Source organism: Prionailurus bengalensis, chromosome A3, assembly GCF_016509475.1.
Source record: "Prionailurus bengalensis isolate Pbe53 chromosome A3, Fcat_Pben_1.1_paternal_pri, whole genome shotgun sequence".
Classification (NCBI taxonomy): domain Eukaryota; kingdom Metazoa; phylum Chordata; class Mammalia; order Carnivora; family Felidae; genus Prionailurus; species Prionailurus bengalensis.
The window spans coordinates 110,480,118-110,502,755 of NC_057354.1; the positions used below are offsets into that span (position 1 = coordinate 110,480,118).

General features: G+C 39.1%; 1 protein-coding gene across 1 annotated transcript in view; it reads left to right on the forward strand.

Moving 5' to 3' along the window:
* The window catches only part of EIF2AK2 (eukaryotic translation initiation factor 2 alpha kinase 2), a 39,880-nt gene extending 17,893 nt beyond the window's left edge, over nucleotides 1-21,987 (forward strand). Inside the window, exons 9-16 of the mRNA XM_043604168.1 lie at nucleotides 1,521-1,583; nucleotides 3,648-3,770; nucleotides 6,693-6,812; nucleotides 8,767-8,947; nucleotides 11,430-11,558; nucleotides 13,917-14,018; nucleotides 15,081-15,134; nucleotides 15,211-21,987. Coding sequence (XP_043460103.1) covers nucleotides 1,521-1,583; nucleotides 3,648-3,770; nucleotides 6,693-6,812; nucleotides 8,767-8,947; nucleotides 11,430-11,558; nucleotides 13,917-14,018; nucleotides 15,081-15,134; nucleotides 15,211-15,333 — 895 coding nt within the window. The 3' untranslated portion in view covers nucleotides 15,334-21,987. The remainder of the gene's footprint in view (nucleotides 1-1,520; nucleotides 1,584-3,647; nucleotides 3,771-6,692; nucleotides 6,813-8,766; nucleotides 8,948-11,429; nucleotides 11,559-13,916; nucleotides 14,019-15,080; nucleotides 15,135-15,210) is intronic.
* The last annotated feature ends 651 nt before the right edge of the window (nucleotides 21,988-22,638 follow it).

Below are 22,638 nucleotides of genomic sequence, written 5' to 3' on the forward strand. Positions count from 1 at the left end.
ATGCAGTGACTGTATTTTGAAACGAAGTTTTATTTCAGACTTCGTTTGTTAGCCTTATTTATTAAGTCTTTAGTATTTGTAGAATACTATACATCGTCATTTGTGTGGAGTTTCAGAGATGGAAAGCATGGTTGAGGATCACAGAAAGCTTGACATCTACAAACAAATAATTGTAAATATGTAGAGAAATCTTTGAATGGATGTACATACTGCACTGTGGACATAAAGCCTGTAGGGGGTCACTAAAGTCATTGGTTAAGGGCATTATTTTGGATGACGCTGGCAGATGTGGGCTTAGGGAAGTACTCTCCCGTGAAGTGTGTTATTTTACAGACATCCAGGTAGGGTAGAGATGGTGTAATGACTTGGGCAAGAAAAGAAAAAGACCAAATGTTACATAAATGATGGTGGATTGGTTTCTTTCTTCTTCTTCTTCTTTTTTTTTTTTTTTTTTTTTGATGTTTATTTTTGAGACAGAGATAGAATGTGAGCAGGGGATGGGCAGAGAGAGGGAGACACAGAATCTGAAACAGGCTCCAGGCTCTGAGTTGTGAGCACAGAGCCCGACATGGGGCTCGAACTCATGTACTGTGAGATCATGACCTGAGTCGAAGTTGGACACTTAACCAACTGAGCCACCCAGGCGCCCCACGTGGATTGTTTTTTTGACCTGAAGAGAAAAACGAGGACGTAATTATCAGTCAGCTGTGAGGGCGAGGTGGCAGTAGGAGCCATTATGAGCCACCGATATATTCTGAAGAGTAGGAGGTGTGTCAAGGAAAGATGATTCCTGATGTGGGTGTTTGGGTGGAGAGAAGAGAGCTGTACATGTGAGGTGATCCAGACATCAGCCATTGGCTATCGTGGCAGTGAGGAGGGTGAGGAGAATTTGCAAGACAGACCATACGAGAAGAGTGGGCAGGGTTTGAGGGAGTGTGGTTCCAGTAACTGGGGGAAGAAGCAATGGAGAAAGGATTTTAAGACTATTCCTTGTGGGTGAGATGTAGACGGGAATCAGGCATCATGGCTGATGGCCTAACAGCTGATGGTGTTAGGAACCTGAGGGCTTAAAGGGAAGATAGCAATTTGAAGAGGTTTAGTTTTAAGTGGGGTTTGAACTTCCAAAAGCAGGTGTCATGGCCAGTGAGGAATAAAGTACAAAGGGTAAAATGACCGGAATGACAGTGCAAGCAGATAGAAGTCCTTTGGTTCTGAGTCTGGAGGGAGAAAAAGGGAGGCTGGGGCACACCAGCAATAAATGTGTTCAGGCAAAAATAATAAATAAATAAATAAATAAATAAATAAATAAGGAATCAGAAAAGGAATGAAAAATCATTAGTTGACAGAGGAGAACTGTTAAGTTTGTTGTTTTATAAAGGAAAAGGTGAATGCTTTCAACCCTGTAATTCTAATAGTAGACTGAATATATAAAAAAAACTAGTGCGTGACATAAAACTTCTTCTAACGTTATATTCGATTTCAGTTTTATTTGAGTTTCATATTCTTGTCTTAAATCTTAGAAGTTTGGCACCTACATTTAACTCTCCTGTGACAAAAGACAGCAGGTGTTCTGTGGAACTCAGGTAAGAGGGAAAGCTGTGACAAAGAATCTGGTTACAGATATGTTCGCCCCTTCGACAAAGGTTCTTAAGGGACTGTTGTTCGTCAGCCAGGCTAAATTATATTTCTACCTGAACAGTTTAATTTTTTAGTACACTCAGATCCACAAAGGATCATTGTCTCCTGGAGACGGAAAGTTTAGATGAATCCAGGTGGAATGTGGTAAGTGTAGATCTACGGGATAGTTATGTGAACTTTTCTGACATCCATGGACGTTTTTAATATTGAAGGTAAATATTTCTATAAACCAATGATTTCTTAGAAAAGACTCTTGGGGCGCCTGGGTGGCGCAGTCGGTTAAGCGTCCAACTTCAGCCAGGTCACAATCTTGCGGTCCGTGAGTTCGAGCCCCGCGTCGGGCTCTGGGCTGATGGCTCAGAGCCTGGAGCCTGTTTCCGATTCTGTGTCTCCCTCTCTCTCTGCCCCTCCCCCGTTCATGCTCTGTCTCTCTCTGTCCCAAAAATAAATAAACGTTGAAAAAAAAAATTTTTTTTAAAAAAATAAAAAAAAATTAAAAAAAAAAAAAAGAAAAGACTCTTGCAGGAATCCGAACATTTCCACTTGAATCTGTTTTCCACTTTCCAGCTCCATTCCAGATTTCACTTTGGAAAAAGGTTCCCCTTGTGGTAGATTGCATGTTTGGGTTTGAATAAAGTATCTGAAACAAATGAAGCCTATTTGCAATGGGAGGACACTGAATACAAGTTTAAAAGAATCCGCAAACATTTCATAAGTCCCTAATACGCACCTGGCACAGTTTTGGGCATTGGATTTAGGGTGGAACAAACAGAAACATCTTCCGCCCTCACAGTTTTGTGGGGAGAATAATTCGATGAAAAATCTGTAATTACCACGCATGGTCTTAGAAGCAATGACATGGTAAGAAGTGGAAATAGGAACCTTGGGTTTAGTGTGAGGGGTGAAGCAAGGCTTCCTGTAGGGTCACCAGTGTGGGGGCGCCTGGAGGATGAGTTACAACAGGGAGGTGGAGAAGCTCTGTGGCTCTGCAAAAGAGCCACATGTGGAAAAGTAGAGGTAGGAAAGGTAGGTGAGTGTTCAAGGAGCAGAGGCTGTGTGCTTGGAGTGCAGGGAACAAGGACACGGTGCCATGAGACAGGCTGGGCAGGGAAGTAGGAGACTCCTTATAGGCCATCTAAGGACTTTCTGGCTTTGGCTTAATGAAAAGGAGGCTATTGGAGAATTTAGGCAATAGAGAGACATGATCATACTCCATTTTTTCACACTGGTTGCTGTGTGGCTCATGAAGGAGCCTGATAGAAGGTTGGACTAGTGTATAGCTGTTGGAGATGAGGAAAGTGGGTGCATACCAGTGATAGGTTTTGGAAGTAGAATTGGCAGGGCTTAATGATGGAATGCAGGACAGGAGAGAGAGGGGAACGCCAGGTAGTTACAGACCTAGGCAGGCTCAGAGAACATGCTCATTTCTCTTATGACAGCTTGGTGATAGCTGTGGAACATAATACAGCACTTCTCTCTATTTTTTTTATTAAACAAATTTTTTTTAATCTTTATTTATTTTTAGGGAGAGAGATAGAGACAGAGCTCAAGCAGGGGAGGGAGAGAAAGAGAGAGACACAGAATCCAAAGCAGGCTCCAGGCTCCGAGCTGTCAGCACAGAGCCCGACGTGGGGCTTGAACTCATGAACTGTGAGATCATGACCTGAGCTGAAGTCGGACACTTAACACACTGAGCCACCCAGGCGCCCCATGGCACTTCTTTCTAAAGTTTTATACTTGAGATAAAATTATCATGGCTTTTGTACCAGCCAGAAGTTGAACGTAATTACCAGAGGTGGTCTGTTATTTTGGGAGCAGGAGCAGGCGTAGCTATTCTTTGTGATTCAAGAGTTTCTGTGGAGTAGACTCTTCTCATTTAGAAGGAGAGAGCCATGTTTCTTGTAGAGTCCATTTTGCCAGTGACATTAAGGGAAAGTGGAAGGGTTGGGAGGCTGGGTGGGCAGTGACCATTGAACCTCAGAATAACCATGTATTTTTTATCTTTTAAGGTTTACCAGCGATTTTACAGAAATAGAACCGATTGGTTCAGGTGGATATGGCCAAGTTTTCAAAGCAAAACACAGAATTGATAGGAAGACTTACGTTGTTAAACGTGTTAAATATGATAGCGAGTAAGTAGTAAATGTTTTATTTCTTTGAATGAGGTGTGTGAACCTGCACTGTTCTTTTTTTATGTTTATCTCTTCTTCATTAGCATATTATTTAGTTTTTTCTAGTCTTCCTTAAAAATGTTGCTCTATCATCAGGGGCTTGGCTTACTGTGAAATGACCTCACTTTACTGTGGTTATTAAAAAAAAAAAAGAATATACCATCGATCATTCTTTTGAGCTTGTCTTGATGAAAACAGAAGTAATAGAATCATCTAGCTTACAGTGACCTTTGAGATTTTCTGGTCTCCTCTCCTTTATCGGAAGGACTAGGAGACTGAGACCCAAAGCTGGGAACTGATCTGTCAAAGGTAAATAGGTAACCATTTGTCTATTAGTGCATCATACACCACTCCAAAATGTAGTGGCTTAAAAACAAAAGGTATTATTATCTCTCATGGTCCTCTGAGTTGGCTGTGGCCATCTGGGCCATCCTCACACGGGGTCTCTCACGCATTTGCTGTCAGAAGTCATCTGAAAGCTTGGCTAGTGATGGCTGTCGCACATGGCTAGCAGTTGATGCTGGCTGTGGGCTGGAATTTCAGCTGTTAACCAGAGCACCTCTACGTGGCCTCTTTATGTCACCTGGGCTTCTCACAACCTAGTCGCTGCATTCCAAGGATTGTCCTCAGAGAAAGTCATCCCAACAGGGAACAGCAAAGGCTACTTTTGACCTAGTCTTGGAAGTTCTACATAATATCGGGTAAACAACATCACTAAGGCCAGCTCAGACTCAGGTAGAGGGCAAATAGACTCTACCTCTTAATCTGAGGAGTGGATGTATGTATGGGGAGGACACGAATTGATGACCATCTTTGGATGCTACCTACTATGGTAACAAGGTGGAGATTTAGAACTTGTTTTCTGGAATGCTGATCCATTGTGTTCCCACTATAACCCCTTGCTCCCCATGTTTGTTTCATGTATTATCTGCACTCACTTACTCCCACCCTTCCCAATTACTGGATAGAACTCCTGCAGAAAAGAGAACATGTGGGAAGGAAGTATTAAATCACAAGCTCACCAGTTCACCAATCTTGCTTGTTGGTTTCTGACAGTTGGACTATGTATAACTTGGTAGACCTATCCTTCAAGGACTAGGGAAGGATATGGGAAACAGATATGAGCTATGGAAAATGACATGAGTAAAGGAGAAGCAGGCATGGAGTCCTGGCCGTTCCTCATCTCAGCCAGACACACCTACTTCCCTTCCCATGGACAATGCCTTGCCTTGTCCACCTGGCATCAAAACAAGGCTTTTTTTCCCGTTACATTATTTTGCTTAACATGAATGAAGTGTTGTTCTTTCCATTCAGTAGCATTTTTCTTAATGGTAATATGTAATGATGATAAGACTACAGTATGTTGGACATTTTTAGTAGCTTCATAAATTGGTATAACACAGTTAAAAATATACGTGGAGGGGCACCTGGGTGGCTCAGTCGATTAAGCATCCAACTTCAGCTCAGGTCACGATCTCGTGGTTCATGAGTTCAAGCCCCACATCGGGCTCTGTGCTGACAGCTCGAGCCTGGAGACTGCTTCAGATTCTGTGTCTCCCTCTCTGTTTGCGCCTCTCCATGCTTGTGTTCTCTGTCTCTCAGAAATAATTATTAAATTAAAAAATATATACTTGGAATATTTATACACCTTGACCCATGGATTTCCCATCTGGGAACCTATTCTAAGGATATTGTCCAAATTATGGAAAAAGTTATACAAGAAGATGTAAATCACTGTGTCATTATAACAGTGAAAAATTAGAACAAACTAAAGGTCCAGCAACGAAGAAATGATTAAGTATGTTTTGTTCTCTCCCCTGTTCGATGGCTAAGCTTACATATGGAAAATATTCAGACATGAAATGATATGATGCTGGAATTTGCTTCAGAATAATCCAGGGAAGATGAGGAAGTGGGTGAGAGTATAGATGAAACGAGATTGGCCAGGAGTTAGTAACAGTTTCATTTGGATAATGGCTAGGTAGCAGTTCATGAATCTATTTGCTCTACTTTTTTATACTTTAGAAATCTTACATTAAAAAGTTTACATGATGGTTATACAAATTGTGTAACAAGGAAAATGGTAAAGATAACCTGTTATATGGAGAAATAGGTTAAAAACTATATACTATTATTACAAGTATATAAAAGTGTATAGGAAGAAAGACTATAAGAAACAATCCAAAACGATAACTGATTGTGTTAGGGCTGTTGATGGATGAGTACTTTTTTCCCCTTTATTTTTATAAATGTTATGTCATGTAGTTATGGAACTTTGCAAATTAGAAAATGGAATTGTAAAATGTTTGCTTATCTTTTCTCCTCATTGAAATCTCAAATTTATTCCATGTAGCATAGCATTTTCTCAGCTCTTGACTCCAGATCACTATAAAGCTCCCACACATACAGTGAAGTCTTGCTTTCTCTGCGTAGATATCTCCTTTGTGTATTTCTGTTATACATTTAAATTTTTGAGTTAGGTTCATCATGTTGCCTGGGTTACCCTTGCTGCCCTATTAGGGTTTGCTTATGAAATCCAAAGTGATTTCAACACAGGGTTAAACAAAATATGATGTATGAATTAGCAACCAAAAATGCTTGACTGGCATTTCAAAGACGACTACAAATGGCTTTTAAAATGTCTGATGCTTGAACTTGATTAAGTCACTGCTTTTTCTCATGTTGAGAGTGAGGACAGCCATGTTTTTTCTGTGTGTTCAGTTTTTCCTTTCGAGTACTCCTGGCCTCCATTCTAAAAACTCAGGGTGTGGGAACCACGGCAACTGTTTCATAAGGGAGCATAGGTAGTTGTCTTCTGTCACCTGACTTGTAGTTCATAGCAGGGATGATGCTGACACTTTTATGTTCCCTGTTTCTTTAAAGCAGGAAGGCAGAGCGTGAAGTAAAAGCTTTGGCAGCTCTCAATCACCCAAATATCGTTCACTACTACAGCTGCTGGTTTGGCGATGATTACCATTCTGTGGACAGCATTAACACTTCAAGGTAACTAAAAAGAATTCTCATAGCCCTAACAGGATGGAAGAAACTGTTATTTACTAGGTGTAGGCCAGAAGATAAGGCCATTAGTTATTACATTTAATAATCACCAACCACAAACACCGTTTGAGACAATAATCTTGTCCTTGCTTCTATCCCTTGCTCCACACTTGCTTAACAAAATTTTTTTATTGTCCTCAACTGTTTTATTTTTTTTAATTTATACCTTTTTTTTTTTAGTTTATTTATTATTTTTAGTAACCTCTACACCCAGTGTGGGGCTTGAACTCACAACCCCAAGATCAAGAGTTGCATGCTTTTCTGACTGAGCCAGCCAGGTATCCCTGTCCTCATCTGTTTTGAAAATCTCAGGTTTAGCTTTTTTGTCTCCATTGTTTAATTTGTAGGCTTGCTCACTTACCCCGGCTTCAGGCTAGGCTGTACATGCAGTCTTAGGAAGAAGGTTTGAACACATTATGGATGCTACAGCTGGAAACCCCTCCTCAGCTGCCAACACTTTTCTGTCCCTCTCAAAGACTCCTGATTATTGGGGTGCAGTTAAGTGGTCTGTCTCTCTCTCTCTCTTTTTTTTTAATATTTTAAGTTAAGCTCCATGTCCAATGTGGGGCTTGAACCCATGACCCTGAGGTCAAAAGTTACATGCTCTACCAACTGAGCCAGGCAGACACCCCAAGGGGTCCCTTTTGAATACAACCACACCACTTACAGTGGAGTGGTGGTCATTGAAAATAATTTAAGACCAAGGAGGTACCCCACCTTGCATCACTCATGCTTTGTCTCAGGTAAGACCCTGACAAAGGACTGGAGGGCTCTAAAGACCTGGCATCTGCTTCTGAAAAGTCAGCCAGTGTTTCTTGGGGACTGTCCTCACTGAAATGCTGAGGACAATGAGGGTCTGTTCATTCATCGACTCCCACCCCCAGCACCAGCTCCATCCACCCCAAGTGATTGAGAGCTTTATCATTAGTTTCAGGACTCATCCACCATCAGCATACAGACGGGACTTCTTCAGCTTTCAGCAGATTTTTGGCTTTCTTTTTCTATTTTCTAACCAATACAAGTTTGAAGAAAATAAATTAATATTGAAGCCAACTTAGTTTATAAAGCAAGATAAAAACATGGTTAGCAAAATTAGTCCTCGCAAGTATATGTCAGAGCAATTTGTTGGCATTTCTCTTTGAGAAACGATCCTTACACTATTGTTTTCGATTTGTTTTTCCTGTATTTCTCTCTCATTAAACTAATAACCCCCATGACAGCAAGGATAGTATCTAACTTGTTTTCTCATCTGTAGGTGACTGTTCTGGGCCTTTCACAAAACAGATGCTCAGTAGGCCAATAGTGAATTAAAATGTTCCAGAATTACTTTATGTAGTAATGCAATTTGGTTTTCCTTAATTCCATTGTATTGGTGTTCCTATTCCTTTCTACTAGCAAAGGTGATCAAGGACCCTTACCATTAGAGAACGGGCAGTCTCATACTTTATAAATTACTTAACAAATAAAGCTCTGGACATTTGGGAACTTACAATTTAAATCAAAAATGATTTATTGTATTTTGATTCAAGTTTATTACATTTAGATTTCCATGTTTTTTTAAGCTTATCTACTTATTTTGAGAAAGAGAGAGCATGTGTGTGCACATATGGGAGCAAGGGAGGGGCAGAGAAAGAGGCGAGAGAGAATCCTAAGCAGGCTCTGTGCTGACAGCTCAGAGCCAGATGCTAGCAAGATCTCATGAACTGTGAGATCATGACCTGAGCCAAAATCAAGAGTCAGACGCTTAACTGACTGAGCCACCCAGGCACCCCTAGATTTCTGCCTTCAGACATGTTTTGGGATTCTTAAGAAGATGAAATGTAATTTTAAAAAGAAATGTTATTTTTTTATAAATTTCTTTTTATTGCTATTTGTAATATACTGTGAATTTTATATCCAGACCAAAGACTAAGTGCCTTTTCATCCAAATGGAATTCTGTGGTAAAGGGACATTGGAGCAATGGATTGACAGCAGAAGAGGCCAGACACCAGACAAACATTTGGCTTTGGAATTGTATGAACAAATAACAGCAGGTGTGGATTATATACATTGCAAACAGTTAATCCATAGAGACCTTAAGGTAAATGAAAATGTACTTTGTTAGGAATTGATAAATATGATTTAGTAATTTTATTTTTTTTTAATTTTTTTAATGTCTGTTTTATTCTTGAGAGAGAGAGAAAGAGAGATGGAGTGCTAGCGGGGGATGGGCAGAGAGAGAGGGCGCACAGAATCCGAATCAGGCTCCAGGCTCTGAGCTGTCAGCACAGAGCCCGACGCGGGGCTCGAACTCACGGACCGCGAGATCATGACCTGAGCTGATGTCAGATGCTCAACCGACTGAGCCACCCAGGCGCCCCTATGGTTTAGCCATTCTAAAACATATCTTCTGTAGTTTTAGAATTGATTAACAGTCCTGAGGAAATAATATCTCTGATCCTCTGAAGTTAGAATGGATCTAGATCTTGCCCCAAATACCATTCCATAGGACCATTCAGAGGATCTTCAGGACAAATCAATTTATTGAGACAGTGAGCCCTATAGGAAGGAGCTCATTCACTTCTGGTCCTATCTGGCTGCTCTGTATACTCCGCTTGCAAACACTGCTTCAGTAAACTACCTTTGCATGCAAAGAATTACTGTGGCAACCACAGCCAGTGGGCTGCTTTGTCATTGCCTCTGCTGCTACTCAGGCTTGTTTGAGAAGCAGAAGGGACTCTGATGACTGGCTTTGGGAACATGATTCTCCCAATTTCTCAGTCATTACTCTTTTTTTAAATATTTATTTTTGAGAGAGAGAGAGAGAAAGTGGGGGAGGGGCTGACAGCAGGGGGCCAGGAGATCCAAAGCAGGCTCCGTGGTGACCGCAGAGAACCCAATGTGGGGCTTGAGATCATGACCTGAGATGCAGTTGGATGCTTAACCAAAGGAGCCACCCAGGCGCCCCTATCAGTCATTATTCATGACGGCAATCATAGCTACTGGGTCCAGAGTCTAGAACTTTCCTGGCATTTGGCTAGACATTTCTACCCCGTGATTGGAAAATTGTAATCCAAATCCTTTGTATTTTTATTTTCTGCTGGCTTTCTAGCTTCTTTCATGGTTGAGATGAGCTGTTTTCCCATTTTACCTCCTCATCAAAATCAAAGAAGACAGAACAGCTTTTCGCAGCCTCCCTCACTCTCTCTTCCCTGTAATTGGCCTACTTCCATCACACTTTGGCCATGCTGAATCCTATCACGGAGGCTTTGCTCCTCTTCTTCTTGCGTGGAACATTCTCCTGCTTGTCTTCTTTGGTCTCAGGCTCTTCGTGTAGCCTTTCCTGATGACTCTGGATCCAGGAGAAGCACCTTTTCTGTGTAGATCTTGGCTGTTTGCTTACCCCACCCATCTAAAATAGTCAAGAATAAGGATGAAACAAAAGAGTTTCTTGAGTAAAAGAAGGACCCATAGTTGTAGTTGTTGGGCCTACATAGGAATAATTGGCCCATAAAAGACATCGGGTCTTTGGTCTGCCCAGGAGCTGGATGGCCAAGGCCTTTGTGTTGGAGTCCACCTACTTTCATCTGCTTTAATATCTGAAGGTGCTCTTTGAAGTTGGAATGTTGTAAGAACTGTGTTCAGAAAAATACATTTCGACTGGCTATGCCTTCACCTTGGAATAGGAGGTATATATAGTTAAATAACAAATTAAGCACATTTATTTACTTATAAAGTAACCTGCAAATAAATGCAGAAGTTTGGGTATTAACTCCCAGGATCCCCTGCTCTGGATGAATTCTCGAAACTGACTGGTGCTGACTGGATGTTCCTTTCTCTAGCACGTCTCTTGCCCGTTCTCTCCTGTACCCCATACTTCCTGTTGCCCTGTGTCACAGTGTTCTTTTCTTGGGTCTGTTTGCAGACGATGTTTGTTCCGTGTCTGTAGTTGGTCAGAGATCAGACCTTAATACTCCTGAGCCTTCTTTCCATCTTCCAACTTTTCTAGCTTCTCTACTACGGTTGCTGCATGTGCTATCTTACAACATTATTGACAAGAGACTCATTCTGAGAATCTCAAACTTAGAAGAGATCTTAAAGGTGTCGACTTCAATCCCCAACAGATCCTGGACTCATATTGGCAACATTTCTAACCAGTGGGTGTCCAGCCCCACCTTGAATACTCTCTGACATGGGGACTCTCAAATTCCCATTCCTTGGACCACACTGTTAGTTTATTAGGATATATTAAAGCAAACCTTTTGTTTTTTTCTACCCACCAGCCCTGGATCCATCCCTTTGTACCGTACAGAGTGAATCCACCTCCCACTTAATATGTCTTCAGAGATTTGAAGGCAGCAATGCCCAAAGCCTTCTCTTAGACAGAGAAATCCTTACTTCTTCAACTGGCATTTTAAAGACCTGTGATATTAAATATCCTGTTTGGGGCTACCTGTGTAAGGGTAAATGTCTTATAAGGAAATATAAAAATAGCCCTTGTTAAATGTGATTTGGATATGTGTTAACAGTCTGTCAAATTGGTGCTTATAAATTCAATATTGGGTTTTTTTCTTTTTTTGTAGCCAGGTAACGTGTTTTTGGTAGATACAAAACAAGTAAAGATAGGAGACTTTGGACTTGTGACATCCCTGAAAAATTACGCAAATCGGACAAGGAATACAGGAACTCTTCGATACATGAGCCCAGAACAGGTGAGGTCCCTTTCCTTTCTGTCTATATAGTTTTCATTTCTTTTGTATTTTTAATTAGAAAGATAACAGACACCTCTTATAAAATTAAAAGATCACAGAAGGATATAGGAAGAAAGTGGAAAATTCCCTTTAACCCAACTTTCTATCTCTACTCTTCTCATAGAGTCTGTTGTTTATCCTTTCGGATCATTTTCTGTGAGTTATAGACATTTATAAACACACATTTGTATATATATATATATGCAGACTTTTTGCACAAAAATATGAAGAGATGTTTCTATAACTGACTGTACTGTTATTTTGTGGCTTTTTTTTTCACTCAACAATGTATCATAATCTTTCCATACCAGCACAGACGGATCTGACATCCATTTTAGCGACTGTATTGTATACTGAAGTATAGCTATACCATCATTTATTTAACTGTTCCCTTATTGGTGAGTGTTTATTTAGGCTGTTACCAACTTTTTACGTGTTTTCCTCCTTATCTTTGACTCTAAAAACACATATTTCTTTTTTTTTTAAGTTTATTTATTTATTTTGAGAGAGAGTGTGCTAGTGAGCAGGAAGAGGGAGAGAGAGAGAGAGAGAGAGAGAGAGAGAATCCCAAGCAGGCTCCGTGCTCAGTGTGGAGCCCGACACGGGGCTCGATCCCACAATCATGAGATCATGACCTGAGGCAAAATCAAGAGTCCACCACTTAACCAACTGAGTCACCCAGGTGCCCCTAAAAATGAGTATTTCCATGATAATCTGTAATAGATTCCTTTAAGTGAAATGACTGAGTAGGCTGACAGGTGCATTTCAACTTGGTAAATACTGTGAAACTGTTATTCAGAAAAAAGTGATTCTATGATGCCCTCCTCCCAAAGTGTAGAAGAATGCTGCTTTCTCCTTCACACTCCCAACCAGACTAGGGTGCTAGCAGACTGCATTTTGGCCTCGGTGATGAATGAGTATCCTGATGTTTTAGTTTGCATTTTTCAGATTTTTAGTAAGGTAGGCCATCTATATATGTATGTACTTACAGCTTTTCTGCAGATTTTCTATTCATGTGTGCTCCTCATTTTTCTTAATTAGGTTATCTGTTCCTAATTTCTTTGTAAGGAATATTTGTATATTTTGGATATTGATTCTGTATCTGTTAACCATATTACAGAAATGTTCTTGTATGACAACTTAAAATCGTCTATGCTACATTTTAAACAAAGAAATAACAAGAAACCATCATCAAGGAGAACATTTGAATGTTTGTCTTATGTGTAGTTTCATTACTCTAATAGTCTCCATTTTTGGTTGATAGCTTATTGTCTGTTTTCATCTTTTTGATGTTTGAGAGCCTAGGGTAGAGAGGAAATCCACCTCCTTCCCTTGGGGACCATGTGGCATAAAAACATAATTTAATTTTTTGTGTGGAATAGGAAAGTAGAAGACAAACTTTAACTCCTGCACCCTGTATTGTCACCCTAAAATATTTTTGAAAAAATCATTCCTCATTGTGCTTTTCATTTCCTTAGTGGTTTTTAAACTGAAAAACATTTTATTGAGAAATAATTTATACATCATGAAGTGTATGTATTTTAAAGGTACATTTGTCATTTGACAAAGGCATATATACCTGGGAAACCCATATACTTGTGAAAATGTAGGACATCTCCCTCGCCTGTGAAAATTCCCTCAGGCCCTTTCCAGTCCCTCCTTCCTTCCCAGTCTCTCCCTCCTTCCCAGAGGCAGCCGGTGCTCTGATTTCTGTCACCACAGATTAGTTTTCCCTGTCTTGAACTTCGTATGAGTGGGATCATATTTTATGTGTGATTTTTTTATTGTATTTGCTTACTTCAGTCAAACTAATGTCTGCTGGAGAACCTCTAGTGGTTGTTTATACCAGCAGATTATTCCTTGTCATTACTGAGTACTATTCCATTGCCTGAATATACCACAGTGTGCTTCTCTATTCTTCTGATGGTCATTTGGATTGCTTCCAGTTATAGAACATTATGAATACATAGGAACATTTGCATGAAAGCCACTTACTGGGAACTCTTAACTCTTTCGCCTCCTGCATCTTATTTAACACTACTGTCAAGCTCTGAGGCTGAAATTTTTGTTATCCCCATTTTGCGGCTGAGATTATTCCACCATTGATGGTTAATTTACATGAGTGATGCAGCCAGTTAGTGACGCATTTGAACCAGGGCAGTGAGACTCCACAGATCTTGCTAATAAACACGCATTGTTACATGATGTAAGATAGTTTGGTCAAATAGCTGTTTTGGTTTCAGAAGCCATGGATGTTTATATCAGGTATCAGTAACAAATATATCAGTAACAAATATAAACATATTTTGGTCTCTTTAGATTTCTTTACAAGAATATGGAAACGAAGTGGACATCTTTGCTTTGGGGCTAATTCTCGCGGAACTCCTTTACATATGTCCCACTGTTTCAGAAACATTACAGGTAAATAATATCACAAAAAAGAATTAAGCAACAAAAATTATTAGCAGTCATCTCCAAAGTGCTGCTACAGTAACTGCCCTTATGTGAGGATAGACTTGAATATATTAGTACTGACTGAGAAGGAAATATGGATTTAATCTTTCACACAGTTGGGCAACCAAAACTTTTTGCTTCAGACCAGAAACTTTGGTCTTCTTTTGAAGGTGTGTACATCTCACAAAACTAAAGCTGTTTCTTCTTATTTGAGTCAGTCTGTAAAATTTTATTGATTGCCTGCTTTGCCTAAGACACTGTGCTAAGTGCTACAGGGTTTTAAATGTGAATAAGCCTCGTTCTCATGGAGCTTTTATTTTAGAAGGGAAGATACTATAAGAGAATGCTCTACATGTTTTTGGGAAAAGACATGAAGTCTTGGGGAAACAGGACAGAGATCTTTCTAGCTGTAGGGATTTAGGTTTCATGGGGTATTTAAGTTGGGCTTTGAAGGATTGGTTGGCTTCTAATAGGCCAAAATAGAAGAAAGATCATTCCAGCCTTCCTTGTGCAGAGGGTGGGACTAGCAGACAGAATCATTTTTCTTGGAGTAGTAAGTGACAAGGAAGGGATGGTTGGTACACTGGAGAGACGTGTTGGGACTAAATTAACGCAAGATTATGGACTTTCTTATGGAGGCAGTGGGGGGCTGCTAAAGGTATTAGGCAACCGGAGGGATATCTTGGTCTGAAGCTCAGTAAACCGACTTGCTGGAGCCAACAGCCTTCTCTGGACAGCAGGGATGATGAAAATACCTAGCACGTAGGATGCCAAAAAGGATGAAGGGAAGTAATGCAGATGATGCTCTTAGCACTTCAACATGTTGATGTTAAGGATGGGGAAAGGTGGGAGAGGAGAGTCCTGCTTGCTTCTGGGCCAAGAAGCAAGTTTGGTTTTCCTCCTGAGTGAATAACTTCCTCATGTATATATATATACATATATATATGTATATATACATATGTATATATATACATATATATATGTATGTGTGTATATATATATGTGTGTGTGTGTGTGTTTTATTTTCAGATTTTTAAAGAGCTGAGGGATGGCAAGTTCTCAGATGTATTTGATGGCAGAGAAGTAAGTACTTGAAAATAATCAGACTTTTATTTATTTCAGTGTTCTGTTTATTAGTATTGACTCACTATCATTACAGAAAATTCTTCTGCAAAAATTACTGTCACCTGAACCCACGAAACGGCCTCATGCATCTGAAATACTGGAGACTTTGAAGGAGTGGAGGAATGTAAAAGAGAATAAGAAACGAAGCACATGTTAGAGCTCTTCTAAAAAAAGTATCCTGCCTTGGATATTCAATTTTTCTATAACTGTCTAAAATCTTCTAGGGACACCTATTGGGTATTTACCTTCTATTTTTATTTTCCTCTTAATTTTTCACTAAATTTTAAGAAGGTTTGAATCTTTTTTTTTTTTTTTTTTTTACTTCAAAAACATTCAGACACTTTTCCTGAGCTTATCTTCTTATTATAAACATAGGGGAGAATATCTCTCAAATTTTTAAAATATTAGCAAATCAATTAATATTCATTAAATGTCCACTGTTTCTAGGCCAAAAATATATGAGATATCTCACTGTTTGAAATAGCTAATTTAGAGAAATATGGTACTCATAAGAAGATAAGTGATATACAATCACTTTGGAAAACAATTTGGTATGATCTGGTAAAGTTGAAGGTGTATATACCCTCAAAGCCATCAGTTTGGTTCCTACATGCTTGCCTACCAGAATGTTCATAGAAACCTTGTTCATAACAGCCAAAAGAACAAAAAACAACGTACATCACAAGAAGAATGGATAAACTGTATTTTTTCATACATTGTAATACTATATAGCCGTGAAAATGAACGAATTATATAGCTAAGTGCAATAACATGATACATCTCTGAGGAACATAATGTTAAGCCAACAAAGCCAGTTACAGAAAACATATACAGAATGATTCTATTTACATAAAGTTCCAGACCATGCTAAATGAAATACTTTGTTTAGAAATCCAAACAAATGTGGTAAAACAATAAAGGGAAAGAAAGGAATAAGAAATTCTACATTTTGATGGTGGTTTTCTGAGGAGGGATGGAAGTGGTGTGATAGGGGAAGTAAACTTCAAAGATAACAGTTCACTTTGTTTTAAGTTTATTTATTTATTTACTTTGGAGAGAGAGAGAGGAGAGAGAATTCCAAGGAGGCTCTACACTTACAGCATGGAGCCAGATGTGGGGCTTGAACTCCTGAGACACGAGATCATGACCTGAGCCAAAGTCAAGAGTTGGATGCTTAAGCATCATGACTGAGTCACCCAGGCACTCCTCACTTTTTTGTCTTAAACCAGATGTTGCATTCACTACTGTTTACTGTGTACTCTTTTTATCTTAAATACATTTTGTATCTATTAGAACACTTTAAAGAGATAACCGTGCTAGAAGGCAGTAGGTAAGCACAGAGAAGAATCAGTCTGGAGAAGTTTCCAGGAGATCACTTTCTACTGAGGTATCATGGCATACAGCTTAGAAGTGGCATTCCAGTGAGACTTCTAAGTAGGCCAGGGATTTAGACAAGTAGTGAGGAACAAATATGGGCAGGAGCCTGGACAAGAGCCATGGCTTGAGTTCTGGAAAAGATACACCTAAGAATGTTGGGTATACTTTGTTTCCCTGAATTGCTGGAGAGAATACCAGAAGATAATTTGGATGACATCTTGGAAAAAAACCTGAGGGAAAAAACCTGTCATATAATTTTACAGTTTTTAAAGTGAGCCAAGTTTAGGCTAGGCAGAAAAGTCACAGAGAAAGGCTTTTATGAAGGCTATTTCTATTTCTAAAAAGTTATTGAAGGCAGTTAATATGGGTTTCAACTCTCAATGCAGTATTTGATCAAGGCAAGGTTTATCAATGGAGGGTAAAACCATTGGTTGAAAAGGTGTTGGGGAACAAGATCTTCAAAGGATTTAAATATAATCCCACAGATGATATATCAGTTACAAGGGGGAAAGGGAAATGTACCTTTACAATGGAAAGACCTTCTGATCTCCTTAATAACCATGTGATTAAATCAACATCACTGAAGGTGGGACTGACTACCTAATATTATGCCTCTCCTGATGTAAGAGTTATGTACTATCACCTATTTTGTTTTCTTGACAAAGAATTTAACTGGAACTCAATCATGAAGAAATTATTAGACAAATCCTGAATTAAGTCATTCTATAAGATAATTACCTTGGGCTTCTCAGAAAGTCAATATCACACACAAAAAAGTAGAGGAAGTATTCTAAATAGAGACTAGAGAGGTATAATGACCAAATGTGATACTTGAACCTTGATTGTATCTTGGATGTTAAAAAAAAAGAGAGATAAAAAACAAACAAACAAACCTGGAGCACCTGGGTGGCTCAGTGGGTTAAGCATCTGACTTTGGCTCAGGTCATGATCTCATGGTCCATGAGTTCAAGCCCTGCATCGGGCTCTGTGCTGACAGCTCAGAGCCTGGACCCTGCTTCAGATTCTGTGTCTCCCTCTCTCTCTGCCCCTCCCCCACTCACACTCCCTCTCTGTCTCTCAAAAATAAATAAACATTAAAAAAAACCCATCAAATTATAAAAGACGTTTTGGGGACAGTTAACATTTGGGTATGGACTGCATATTAGATGGCATTATAGAATAATTTTTAACTTTCTTAGGTGTGATAATGATATTGCAGTCATGCAGGAAGAGGTCTTAGGCAGTGCATGAGGAAATATTTAGGGGTGAAGTGGCATGATAGGGACAACTTTCAAATGTTTAGTGAAAATCACTATGTATGTGAAAGGAGAAAAAGCAAATGGGGCAAAATGTTAACAACTGAATGACTGATAAATCCAGGAGGAGGATAAAGTTATTTATGCACATATGTGATTTAGCTTTTATATATACACATATACATAGATAAGTGTGTGTGTATGGGCAGCTACATAATTTGGGACCCAGTGAAATGAACACATGGGGACTTTGTTCAGTAATTAAGCATGGGTCACTTCTTGAATATGGAACTTTGTACAGCTGCACAGGTTCCACAGCCGTAAAGCCAGAAATGTGTGAAGATATATATGTATACACACATATATACGTGCACATGCATATGTATCTGAGATGAAATGTTTAGAAGTCTAAATACCAGCTTCTCCAAGACTCAAATTATCCAGGACCCTCACTAGAAACAAACTCACAACATCCATTCCCTACTGGAGTGTCCACCATAACTTGAGGTTCCTGGCATGTTAACTTTTTATTATGGAATATTGGAACATTTCATTGTGGAATATTTCATTATGGGATATTATGGAATATTGAATGATTCTAATATTATTCATATTTAATTTAATACATTTTATGTTAAAGCATACACAAAAACAGAGTAATGAAACTCTGTTTCATTCATTCATTCAAATATCAATATTATGCCTTCTTTGTTATATATGCCTCCTTCCTTTTTTTTTAATGTTTAATCATTTATTTTGAAAGAGAGAATGAGCTAGCTTGAACAAGCAGGGCAGGGGCAAAGAGAAAGGTAGCGAGAGACTCCCAAGCAGCTGTGCACTGTCAGTGCAGAGCCAGACATGGGGCTCTATCTCATGAACTGTGAGGTGACCTGAACCAAAATCAAGAGTCAGATGCTTAACCGACTGAGCCACACAGGTGTCCCAACCCCCCTTCCTTTTTTAAATTTTCTTCTACTGGAGTATTTTAAAGCAAATCTCAGTCCTTGTATCATTTCACTTGTAAATACTTAAAAATGTATTTCTGACATAAGATCTTTTGAATTTTAACAAAGCCATGATACATTGTCATTCCACAAAATTAGTATTTCCTTAATGGTTGTATAGTAACCAGTCTGTATTCAGTTTTCTTCACAAAAATATATTTTGGCCAGTTGTTTAAATCAGGATCCAACATTGCATTTAGCTGATGTCTCTTTTGCTTTGTAACATTTACCCCTGTTTTAAATTTCTTTCCTCTTGCCATTTATTTGAGGAAGGAACTAGATCATATATCCTGTGGAATTTCCTTCATTCAGGACTTGACTGATGGTATCCCCATGGTGTCTAGTTAGGACTAGAAGCTTGGTTTGATTCTGGTTCAAGTTTTTTCCCCAAGAATACTGCATAGATGATGGTGTATACTTTCCTTGACATCTCTTCAGGAGTAACATAATGTTTGGTTGTTTCATTTTCAGTGATCTTAAGATTGATCCGTGGGTTCTGGTGGTGTAATCTACTATAAAGTTTCTTTCCAATCTTCCACCTAATGGTTGGAGATTGTTGTTTGGATCCATTATTTCATTAGGGGTTGCAAAATAGAGATTTTTGGATTCTGTAATCTTTATCATCTGTGGTTATTCTATAAAGAACTTTCTTTAAACCAGAATAGAATAGATGGAATAAATATTTTAGAATGAGTTGGTGCCCTGGTAACCCCCAAAGGCAACAAATAAGGCTTTCGTTTTTTGAGCAGCGGTATGACCCAGCCACCTCTTTGAAACAGTTGTGTTTAGAATGGGTTGGAACAGGAGGAGACTATATTTGAAAGACCAGAAGGCTGAGAGGCTAAGACGGCCTGAAAGATACTGGGGACAGAACCAAGAGGAGTCGGTGACTAGTTGTGAGGATTAAGGAGAAAGTACCGCCAGAGATTCCTCCAGGTTTGTTTGAAGGTGAGTAGCCAGATTAGGATGTAGGCTTCAATAGGATTAACCCCCAAAGAGCCACACATATTTGAGAGATATTTTGTCTCACACTTTTATCTATTATACAATTTTTCGTTAGGATTTAAGCCAGTAGGAAGGCCACCGCACATCTGTCCACGTGATGAGGGGAGCACGTATGGGGTGTAAAATGTTAGCTCTCATTTGGAGATGCTGTTTGTGTTGCTGCCAGAATATTGAGGTGAAGAGGTCGAGCAGACCGTAGAAAACACATGAGAGAGAGGATGGATTCATACACAGAGTGATGTGTATGTTATCTGGAAGTAACCCCTGAGGCTCAACTTTGAATCCAGGGGAGATTATGCAGAGGAAGGCAGACTAAGGAACAAAGTATGGCAAACACTCCATTTAGGTATTTACTCTTTATATCTAAATGTCAACCCTGTCCTTGACGTCTGCGTGATTCTCTGTCTCTAACTATGGCCTGTCCCAATCCTGCATGTCCTCAGAACAGTCTCAGATGAAGGGACTACAGTTGATAGATGTACAGTGTTCTCACTATTGGTTTAAACTCTGACTAAAAACAGTAGAAGAGATAAAACTGTGAGGCAAATACCTCTCAAATATGTGTGACTCTTCAGGGGTTGAGACCTGTATTAGTTTTCTATGGCTGCTTTGAAAAACTACCACACACTTGGGGGCTTAAAACAACACTCATTTATTCTCTTACACCTCTGGAGGCCAGAAGCCTGAAGTGAGTTTCACTGGGCTAAAGTCGAGGTGTTGGCAGGGCCACGTTCCTCTGGAGGTTCCCACTCTATGACCCATGTTCACTGACGTACTTGACTAAGCTCCTGCTACACAGGTCATCTGTGTTACCTGAATAAGGTTTTGCACTCAATGGCTCTCAACTATGGTTTCTACCTAAAATCTCCTTCTTTTTTTAATAACAACTTTACTGAGATAGAATACATACCATACATTTCACCCATTTAAACTATACATTTCAGTGACGTCATGTATGTTGAGAGTGCAACCATCACCATGATATCTTTTTAATCTTTAAATTTTTTTTTTTTTTAAGAGAGAGTGCACAGAGGAGGGCAGAGACAGAGACAGAGAGACAGAGAGAATCCCAAAGAGATTTTTTGCCCAATCTGGACTTTCATTTAAATGGAATCATACAGTATGTGGTCTTTTCCATTTAGCATAATGTTTTTGAGGTTCATCCATGTTGTGGCATGGATCAGGACCTCCTTCCTTTTTATGGCCAACTAATAATCAATTCTATGGCTCTATCACAATTTATTTATCCATTCATCAGTTGATGGACATTTGGGTTGTTTCCACTTTCCTGCTATTATGAACAATGCTACTATGAATATTCATGTGCAAGTTTTATGTGGATGTATGTTTTCATTTCTCTTGGGTAAATACTGGGAGTGAAAGTGCTGGGTTATATTGTAACCCTTTCCTCATAACTTCGCGTATTGAAATGACATTCAGAATCAAATTCAGTGTGACTTCATCATGTTCCACTGTCCCCCACCCAGAATGGAACTGTTTCCTAGTTCTGCTCTTGTCCAGTGCCTCAGTATTATGCTTACCAATTTGCCTTGGGAGCTCAGTTTTCCCTGTGTGGCTCTTTCGATGAATTTCTGGAAAGCAGGGACAGGCTCTCTCATTTTTGTTTACCCCAAGGCAGTGAGCCTACTGATCTGCATAAAGCAGGAACTCTGTAAGTGCTTTTGAATCGGTGGGAAATAAAAGTATTAAGGATTTCATATGTTTGATCCTACAAAATGTGTCTAATACTAAATAATAATGTTCACTTTCAAATTTCAACAGTTAAATGGCAAATAACACTAAAAAAAAGGGTATTTAAGGGAAACAAATTTTGTATATTAAAGTCTATTCATTTTGAATTGTAGAAGCTCCAATGTTTTGGATTTATATTTTAGGAAAATGAAAGACTTTAGAAATTACAGATTGGACTTTGAAAATAAACAAAGCACTCAAAAAAAAAAAAAAAAAGGAAACAAAGCACAATATAAATAAAAGTAAATGACAACACGACATATTATGTTTCAAATTTTACATAAATTTCACTGAAGCAAATTCAAATTCCCTAAAGCAAATTTAAAAATTCTAATGTTTTGCTTATCTTGTTTTCATTATTGTCTAGTTTTGAAATCAGTAAAGGCTTATGTTAATAAAAATAAATTTTTACTCATATTGGAAGCCTGTATTTTTTTTTAAGTTTATTATGTATTTTTGAGAGGAAAAGAAAGTACAAGCAGGGGAAGAACAGAGAGAGAGGGAGAGAGAATCCCAAGCAGGCTCCGTGATGTCAGTGCAGAGCCAGATGCAGGGCTCCATTTCATGATGACCTGAGCCAAAATCAATAGTTGGACGCTTAACTGACTGAGCCACGAAGGCGCCCTGGAAGCCTGTATTTTTAATTGTCAATGGATAAGAATAAGGAATGTTTCCCACTCTCCAAGGTAAGCCTAGTTTTAAGCCTTGACCTGGAAATGCGAACCACAAATCTGGTGGAGTCATGGATTCTATCAAAGTTATTCCCGTATTCTGAGCATGAACGTATTAAAAATATTCTTGGCCATTAGGCAGGTGGATGGTTGTTCCCACAGTCATTAGTAGAAAAGGAAGCTGGTGACTAACTCCATTCCATCTGAAACAATCCACATGGCTTTGGGAATGACTGCATGGATGTCAGTATACTGGCTGAAATGACGGGAGAGTATCTGACTGTAATTCCCAGGAAAGACGAACTCCTTTGTTTCAGCTATTAATACAATTTTATTGTTAAGTGAAAAAGTAAATATTTAATACTATTATACAACAGTATAAGCTCTAGTATTTTAT